The 9,150-nt window shown below is 41.5% G+C and overlaps 2 protein-coding genes and 1 non-coding gene across 3 annotated transcripts; all 3 read left to right on the top strand.

The window, feature by feature from the left end:
- Positions 1-1,512: 1,512 nt before the first annotated feature.
- On the top strand, positions 1,513-3,683 carry LOC147054252 (proton-coupled zinc antiporter SLC30A1). The gene is made up of 4 exons (XM_085915690.1): positions 1,513-2,002; positions 2,275-2,690; positions 3,108-3,295; positions 3,413-3,683. The coding sequence occupies exons 1-4, from the start codon at positions 1,513-1,515 to the stop codon at positions 3,654-3,656; spliced, it is 1,338 nt and encodes a 445-aa protein (XP_085771816.1). The 3' UTR covers positions 3,657-3,683.
- A 466-nt stretch (positions 3,684-4,149) lies between these two features.
- trnastop-uca (transfer RNA opal suppressor (anticodon UCA)) lies at positions 4,150-4,236 on the top strand. Its single transcript has one exon. It is a non-coding gene; the product is annotated as a tRNA-Sec (tRNA).
- Positions 4,237-5,029: 793 nt separating this feature from the next.
- On the top strand, positions 5,030-8,726 carry LOC147054250 (uncharacterized). Its single transcript, XM_085915689.1, has 3 exons — positions 5,030-5,208; positions 6,195-6,301; positions 6,462-8,726. Exons 2-3 carry the CDS (start codon positions 6,202-6,204, stop codon positions 7,721-7,723), a joined length of 1,362 nt encoding a protein of 453 aa, XP_085771815.1. The 5' UTR covers positions 5,030-5,208; positions 6,195-6,201; the 3' UTR covers positions 7,724-8,726.
- The last annotated feature ends 424 nt before the right edge of the window (positions 8,727-9,150 follow it).

Here is a 9,150-nt window from a genome sequence, read left to right as displayed (position 1 = left end):
TTTCATGAGAATGTCCATGCTAAAAGCAATGAATATAAAAAGTACACACACCCCTGTAATGTTCTTGTGACCAAGATAAAGCATTTTCTATCATTGTGAGCGTTACGTTGTACAGTTCAGCTTGTACATTTATTCACATGTACCAGCACTTGCCAGAAATTCCTGCAGCTCCTTCATTGTTGTTCTTGGCCTCTTGTCTTGTCATCAATTTTGCAGGGATGTCCAGTTCTTGGTAGAGGTTTTTTTTTTTTTTCTCCACTTGATCATGACTGTGGCCCATGGTATATTTAATCCTATGGAAATTATTGACTTGACTTTGAAAGTTGTAATAATTACTTAGAGTTCATGTCCGACTCTAAATATATCACAATGCAAGATCGGCCATCCTTGCTGCTCGTCCCGTGCTTCCCTCCAGGGGGTGGTGGAAAGGACATGGCGAGTGTTCAAAAGTGTCCTCGCCGGGTCTCCGGGTGGGCTTAGTTATACTTCAGGAATGTGCTGGCAGGCAGTGGGGATTTATCCACGGTGTCAGACCCCATTGGACCTGTTGATTCGCAGCCCACTGGACGGAAAGGAAAGCTGCCGCGTCATTCCTGGGAACAGCAGAGGAATACTGTACTTTTTTTTTTTTTACTCACTGGCCCCCTCCAAAAAGAAGTTCCCTGCACCTTATGATGTGATTATGTAATCATACAATACAATGGGGGTTACATCAGGGTTTATTAGCATCACAGCTCGGTGCTTCGGGAAATTTGGGTGGGCTCTGGAAATCTCCAAGGTTCCCCATCCTAATACATGGACTCAATTCCTATATTAGAATTTATACATCATAAAAATAGTTTTTTAAATTTGTTGATAGATAGATAGATAGATAGATAGATAGATAGATAGATAGATAGATAGATAGATAGATAGATAGATAGATAGATAGATAGATAGATAGATAGATAGATAGATAGATAGATAGATAGATAGATAGATAGATAGAAGGGCAGACGATTGCGCCTGCCTCTCCATCTCACATGACAGGGATTAGAAGAGTGGAAGAGGAAGAGGCGGGAGTTAAGGTGGTGGAGGAGGAGGAGTGTGGAAACGTTGCACACAATGAATGAAACATTTTGGATTGGTGTACACGAGGGTCTTTCCATCATCTCTTCTCTTTTGGCTCCTTAGACTTGCGTCCGCTTCCTCGCAGGTAATAATGATGTTTCTATTTTGAAGATAGTACTGATAGAAGATGATTGTATGTCCATTTGTCAAGAATGACTGAAACTACCTCATTTACATAACCTATTATGCTGAATGTATGTTTTTTTTTTTAAACAAGCACAAACTTCTGAGTGTCCAGAAAAAGTGTAATATAAATCCAAGACATTATTATGGACACAAAGAGGAGCAGCACATTGAATTGGATTGCAGCATTAAATCATGATGCACAAACCCTTTAATTCTTTACATTCTACATTCATTCTGATTGTTTTTATTTTATTGACGATGCGTTTGAGTGCAGACATGAAGAAGCTGTCACATTACTGCCTGCTGGTCATCACCATCCTGGTGCTGGTTCTGAAACTGATCACCGGTCAGCTGTGCAGATCCTTCATCTTGCTGGTAGATGGCTTCCACACGCTCTTTGTCCTCGGTCACATGGCTCTTCCTCAGCCTCAAAACGCAGCGAGTCCTTCTGCTTCAAGACTGTCCTCAGAGCCGACCGACCTCGCCGGTGCTCCGCCGTACGGCGAGTCCTACCCTGACGGCAGGAGGCAGCCGGTGGGGGTCTTCGTCTCCGCCCTGCTCCTCGTCTCCTTATGCGTGTCCTGCCTGTTGGAAATCGTCAGCCACCAATCTGTGGGGATGCACCCTGTGGAGCGGCCCTGGCTGCTGGCGGCGGCCGGCGTGGTCGGTTTGCTGCACAACGTTGTGGTGCTCGTGATGACCTGGAGGCGACGGGGGGCCCAGGCTGGAAGAGAACACGAGTGTTACATTGAAGTCAACCACATAGGTAACACATCAAATCTAACCCCTGTTGACTTTTGACGTCAATATAAAATATTCTAGAGTATTTATATCCTGTATATAATGCGCTTTTTCATTCTTGAATAGTAACTAGAAGGTTCCAAAAAAATTAAATACACGTGTGTACTTTGAAGTACAGTACAGTGATTGTTCAGGTGCGCTCTTATTTTGATATGCAATGTAGTATATATATCCAGGTGAGGATTTAACTTTGAAGTGGAGCACATTAGTTTGTTTGTTTTGCATTTTCTCTCACAGCTATGTCTCAGGAGGGCTCCGAAGGCGCAGACGAGGCCGAGCGAGGCCCGCGTGAAGCCAATGGAGATCAGAGCGAGAACACTGCGCACTCGCTTCACAACTGGGGTCTTGTCCCGTGCAACCCAGTGACCTCGTTGGAAGGAGGCGTGGATGCTGAGAAGAATACAGAGGAGCCAAAGTTGGGCAAAGAAGTCACTCGGGACATTAGGCAGCGGCTGACTTTGTGTCCTGCTTCTGCGGTGATGGTGGTGCAGGGTCTGTCCACATCAGTGCTAGTCCTGGTTAATAGTTTAGTGATGCTGCTGGTGGGCCCTGACTTCCGGCATTCTCCGGGGGCCTGCAGCCTCTTGGTGTACCTGGATCCCAGCCTGGCCGTTTTGGCTGCCATCATCCTGGTGGGCGGTGCTGTGCCGCAGGTATGAACATGAACAATACTAAAAATCCAACCACATACAAAAAAAAAAACCCAACAAGTCCACGAACAAGGATTTGGAAAACCGGATTTTAAAAATGCTTTGAATGATAGAATATGACAGAACCCAGTTATATAGAATTCTTCTTCCTCTGAGAAAAACGATTATTAGGGCCATCTGATTAGCTGAGAATTGAGACCTAGCAATGAACAGTACGTCTGTATTATACTGCCCCCAGGTGGCCAAGGTTAGCACACCAGAAAGAGCAACACAATGGCCATTCAATTGTTGGAACGTAACATAAAGTGTTCCTTTTTCTTTTTAAAGTTCTATTTAATTTATTGTGTCATGACTGTGTTTTTCTTTTCACGTAAAGATCAAGTTGTTGCATGTGTGGCATTTATGTGTAGCCCTCCTCAGATGCACAGGTATGGGCTGCTGCTGATGCAGGCCACGCCTCCGCAAGTGAGTTTATCTGACGTGAAGAAGCGGATCGGGATCGTGCCGGGGGTGGAGGAGTTGCATGAGCTCCACATCTGGGAGTTGTCCGATTCGTGTTTGGTGGCCTCAGTCCACGTGCTCTGTCATGCTGACTTTCCTGTACACAGGTACCTCACTTCTGAAATATTATGTATCTATGGACATCTTAAAATTTAAAAGACGATGACTCAAATGTATAACATTTTTTTTATTGTACTAAAAGTCACTTTCACTGACATATTCAGGTGTGCTGATCTCATATCAGGGGTCACCAAGGTCCTGCAGAGTGTCGGGGTGAGCTGCTGCACAGTGCAACCTGAGTTTGCTCCCTCTTCTGCCCTCCCCAAGGATCCAACTTGTCCAGATCCTGGGCCAGCCTGCAGATTGGCTTGTGATAAGATCTGCGACGCCCACATGTGCTGCCCTCTCCCACCTCAGCCTGTAATGGAAAAAGAATTAAAACAAGAGAGCCAGGAGATGGTTTTGTAACAAGACATTCATGAAAGAAGACACAAGCAAATTAATTGGGTGAATGTATGAATTTTCTTTTTTTCCTTTTTTTTATTGTTTTTATTTTAAACACATTTTAATGTCTTAGTTCTATTCTAATAAATAAACAAATTCTTCACAGATATTTTATTTCTACATCTCTCACATGGGTAAACAGAAATTCCTACAAGGTTACCTGTTTTCACGTCATCTGTCTCCGCCTTTTCTCTCCAGCACAGCCAATCAATACGTAGCTATTTTGCATAAACTTGGCATACCTGATGTTGTTCCTTTTAGCATGGTTGTGAAATAATCGTGCTTCACTAGTTACAAACTATCAATCCGTATAGAAAAATATTTTGTAATTACTACTAGTCATAAACTAAAATATGTCGTTGGACGACAATACACGATGACAATACCCGAAAACCGCCACCAAGAAAGGGTAGTAGATATTACCGCTATATCTAACTGGCTGGCAATGTAACTTAGTGCCCGGATGACCCTCGGTGGACCGGGGTGCAGGCTTCAAACCTGTAGCTGCCTAGCGGCAGAGTGGTTCGATTCCACCTTTCGGGCGAAGTTGTTGAGTTAACTCAAAGTTAGACTCTTGTTTAAATCGCTTAGTACTGTCGGTGGTTTTAGTGTCTATTGCTAACTAGCAACAGTGACAGAGGAACCCAGCCGCTTATTACTTCCCGTCTTTAAAGCTTTGTTCTCGCCCTTCAAAATAAAGGATAACATAAATTGTCAACAACGCAAAATTGTGAGACACCGTCTTCCTTCAAAAGGGTGCATTTTAAGGGAGCAGGGGTGCTGTATGAATCTAATTTATTACCTCTAAAATACTATAATTGCTTGAAACCCTAATGCGCCCTTTAATAAAACCACAACCCAAACTACAAACCCTAACCACCCTCCTTCCTGGTTTCAGACCCAACCTTAAAACCCAACCCTGACTTGGTAGTATAACTTCAGAGTTCAGCTCTTAATTTGAGTGACGTTGCAATGTTGAAGGACATTTCGAACATTTCATACTTTGATATTGACCAATCAACATAACTGCTAGATCATTTGAATTATTTTTAAGACATTGAAATCATTTTTGAAGAACGTACTTTTGCCATTATCATGCATTTGCTTCTCTTTAGCTTTTGCTTGGCAATAAAAACATTCTCCTATAACTGTTGCATTCAGGGTAACAATTTACAAATCATCTAACCAATCAGAATAGACGACCAATTAATGTCTTTGCTTGCCAGGCCGTATCTTTGCAAAGTCCAGGCAATTACGTGAGTGTAGTTCGCCTTCAACTTTGCTGGTCAACTACATAAAAACGTCCCAGGGTCTTCCGCTAGAGGGCGTCCGGGACCTCACTCAAATGACATCATCATGACGTAGCAGGAAGTAAAGCGACTACAACAAAACCGCGCTTGGTTCAAATATTCAAACAGAAGCGTTATCGCCTTCCATTCGGCTGCATCCGATAAACACGCAATTTATGTGGTGGATCAGTAACATTAGCTACACGACAACCGCAACGACGAAAAAGGTAAGTTGCGACGATGGACCTAAATTATCATATGTAACCTTATTTGTAGTACTGCTTGGTCGTAGTACAGAAGTGCGGGGTGCTTTCATTAGCATGGTAGCTACCACAGTGCTAACTTTCTAATATTTAGCTTGATTATCCTCGACGAATGTTGGGTTTCAAATGAGCCATCAGTTTCTTGCCTGGCCCAAGAGTAATACTGTACTGTGGAAATACTCAAAGTCGAGGATTAGCAGGCATGCTCCCGATTTTAAATCTCAACGCCTTCATGCATTCTACCAGATGATAACGCGTAATCACGTTTGCTAAAACAGGTCCGATCTACATAAAATGTGCTTTCGTGTATTGGATCGCTTTAAGTTCACGTTGTAAACAAAACAAGTTGATGTTGACACCTATTGCGTGTTGTTTGAGATGTCCGTCGTTGTGAAAGAAAAAGAAAGATGTGGAGTTCTAGTTGGTTCTTTATTGGCAAGATCTTGGCTTGTTTAATGGCGGTCGGTACACGCGGCAATACAGCAGATGAAACAACAACCCCCACTCTCCAGGTAAGAAGGTTTTGTACTGTCCGGGAAAGGATTCGTCGCTCTTGTTTATTCATTGTATGTGCTTTCTTGATTTTACTTTTTGTGTTGTTGTTTGTTTGGGATGTTTTGTTATATGTCTTGTCACCGTGGGGTCACGGAATTTCGTTCTCTTTGTGTGTCTTGCCATGTGAAGTGATTGACAATAATGCTGAATTTGACTTTTTTTGATGATTTTATGCTTGCTATTTTCATTTTGTTGGGAATTCCTAGGTGCGTTGTGGACTAGGCTGACTTTTGCTAAGTTTATTTTCTTGCCAAACTATCTAGCACAACATAAAATACTATTGCTTAAATACGGGATAACCTCTATTCAATTACTTCAACAAATAGCTGGCTCGCCGCTGTCCAAAAGACACTTTTGTTAGCCCAATATCGTTGAACGAGTGTTGTGATTTGCAGTGTGAAAATGTCTGCAAGGACCACAGCAAAGTACGTGAACAAAAAGGACCACAGTCGACGACTGGAACATCTTTGGCTGGAGCCTTATGTTGTGTTGCGCAGAATAGGTTAGTACACATCTACTTTCTATTATGAATCCTCTTCCAGTGTTGGAGTAGAATTCTATCGAAATCATGTGTGATATGCTGATTGAAAAAGTCCTTGTATAGGTTTTTGCCAGTTTTTTTTCTACTGTAACTTTCATTGTTAATATGTCTTGTTTTGCAGACATCAGTGAAGCTATTTGTCCTAAGCAGGAGGAGCCAGACCGCACTCGCATTAAAGAGGAAGATGTGGGCGAAGAGCTGAATGAACAAATGGAGCAGAAGTTTCTTTGCATTATAAAAAAGGAGGAAGAGCCGGAGCGGCCTTGTCATAAAGAGGACGTAGAGGACTCCTGCGACATTAAAAAGGAGGAGGAAGATACCTGCACGATGCCATTGACTGGTGTTCCTGTGAAGCGTTTAGATGAGGCTCAATATGAGATGAGTAAAGGGGCGGAGCCTCCAAGCTGCAGCTCAAGTCAACAAATGACCACAGAAGGTGATGGAGACTACTGTGGAGGATCACAAGCAGCTCCACCAGCAGATAGTGATGACGTGTCGTCACATGTTCCCGCTGCTGATGATGATGATGACTCTCAAAACAAACAGAGGCAATGTTCTCAATGTGGAATTTCATTTGCTCATATCAGTAGTTTGAAACAGCACATGAGGATGCACACAAGAAAGAAAAACCTCTCCTCCTCAGATTGTGGCCATAAATACTCTCAGAGGGAAAATATAACAAAGCACACAAAAATCCACACAGTCGAGAAACCTTTTTCATGCTCAGTTTGTGGCCAAAAATTCTCTCAGAAGGGAAATTTAAATACGCACACAAGAATCCACACTGGCGAGAAACCTTTTTCATGCTCAGTTTGTGGACAAAAATTCTCTCTGAGGGGACATTTAATAATGCACACAAGAATCCACACTGGCGAGAAACCTTTTTCATGCTCATTTTGTGGCCAAAAATTCCATCAGAGTGCACATTTAAGTGTTCATACAAGAATCCACACTGGCGAGAAACCTTTTTCATGCTCTGTTTGTGGCCAAACATTCTCTCAGAAGGGAACTCTAACAGTTCATACAAGAACCCACACTGGCGAGAAACCTTTTTCATGCTCATTTTGTGGCCAAACATTCTCTCGGAAGGAACATTTAAATACACACACAAGAATCCACACTGGTGAAAAACCTTTCTCATGCCGAGTTTGTGGCCAAAATTTCTCTCGGAGTATGACTTTAAAAACGCACACAAGAATCCACACTGGCGAGAAACCTTTTTCATGCCTAGTTTGTGGCCAAAAATTCTCTCGGAGTGTGACTTTAAAAAGTCATATCAGAATCCACACTGGCGAGAAACCTTTTTCATGCTCGGTTTGTGGACAGAAATTCCGTCACAGTGGAACTTTAAAAAGTCATCTAAGAATCCACACTGGCAAGTAACCTTTTTCATGCTCAGTCAGTTGCCAAACAGTCTCTATTTAGAACTCTGAGTGTTTTGGGGAGATGAGCAATGATCCATGAAGTTCTCACCTTCTATTTGAGCAGACTTTATGAGTTTATGCATCAATGATAGTTCTATTCTCGTATGCACCTTTTGATTGAGATGCTGAACTCCTTTCCTTTACTACAGTGAGAAGTTCATTTCATTTTAGTTTTACCAATGAATTGGCCTCGGGATGATAATAGTTTTGTATTTTTCATTATACTTGATGTTTATTTTGGTTTTAGTTGTGTGTTGATATTCAGGGCAAGTTGCTTAGTTCTTATTAATGTCTGTTTAGGATTTTGTTTTGTTCAGCTTTTCATTTTCATGTTTTTTTGTAACTTTGCCTTGCAATTAACACGTTAAAATGTTCTTGAGGTGTATTAAGACATTTCATGAAAGAGCTGTTTACTTCACAGTACTCTTATTGAAGTCTCAACCTCCTATGCTGCTTTTGATTTATATTAATTGTATTTGTATGAAATTCTTTTTAAATTATAGGATCCTAATTAGGACTTATTCTTCTGTCATTTGATGATGATGATGATGATAGAACTTTATTCATCCCACAGCGGGGAAGAGTGCAAGAGTACAAGTGCCAAATTTAAAAAAGGATAAATAACAGACAGAGACAAGTACAAGTTAAATATAAATGACAATAATTTCTGGAAATCTCAATGGGGTAGCACAATCTGGTTATTCATGGCACGGAACACTCAGCAGGGGTCGTCACTCTCCAGAACACATTTAATGGAGCTTTAATTCGTTCTGCATGTGACCCAAGAGGACATTTTGTATTAGAAGTTATTAAATGTAATGAGGATGTTTATATAGAAGGCAGCGTTTATGGCTGTAATGCAAGACAATATCTCTTGTGCCACTTTTGATTTATTCTTTGCAAAAATACTTTAATAAACAGATGACAAACTGCATTTAATTTATTTTTGCTAGTGCTTGTAGTTGGTATTTCAGTTCTGCGGGAAGTCGCTGATGGTGTAGGAGTGCACTTGCCTGTCTTGTGTGCCGACACTGATTCTTACATATGACGGTGTGGATGCGAGTGACAATAAAAAAAAAAGCATTATTTTTTTTATTTTTTGCAAAACAATTCAAATAAGACCTTGTTTTTATTCAAGAGTCGCATTCAACTGTAAATCACAATAATTTCTGCAAATCTCAATGGGGTAAATCTAGTTATTCATGGCACGGACCACTCAGCAGGGGTCGTCACTCTCCAGCACATATTTAATGGAGCTATAATTCGTTCTGCATGTAACCCATGGGGACATTTTGGATTGCAAGTTATTAAATGTAATGAGGATGTTTATATAGAAGGCAGCGTTTATGGCTATAATGCAAGACAATATCTCTTGTGCCACTTGAT

This window comes from Syngnathus leptorhynchus, chromosome 7, assembly GCF_054491065.1.
Source record: "Syngnathus leptorhynchus isolate UIUO chromosome 7, UIUO_Slep, whole genome shotgun sequence".
Classification (NCBI taxonomy): Eukaryota; Metazoa; Chordata; class Actinopteri; order Syngnathiformes; family Syngnathidae; genus Syngnathus; species Syngnathus leptorhynchus.
The sequence above is the reverse complement of the archived record's forward strand: the minus strand, read 5'-3'. Positions and strand labels throughout refer to the sequence as shown.

Coding starts and splice junctions, on each gene's coding strand:
- LOC147054252 (XM_085915690.1), top strand. CDS start 1,513: ATGAAGAAGCTGTCACATTACTGCCTGCTGGTCATCACCATCCTGGTG. Junction 2,691..3,107: donor TGGGCGGTGCTGTGCCGCAG/GTATGAACATGA, acceptor AGCCCTCCTCAG/ATGCACAGGTATGGGCTGCT. Junction 3,296..3,412: donor GCTGACTTTCCTGTACACAG/GTACCTCACTTC, acceptor TGACATATTCAG/GTGTGCTGATCTCATATCAG.
- LOC147054250 (XM_085915689.1), top strand. CDS start 6,202: ATGTCTGCAAGGACCACAGCAAAGTACGTGAACAAAAAGGACCACAGT. Junction 6,302..6,461: donor TGTTGTGTTGCGCAGAATAG/GTTAGTACACAT, acceptor CTTGTTTTGCAG/ACATCAGTGAAGCTATTTGT.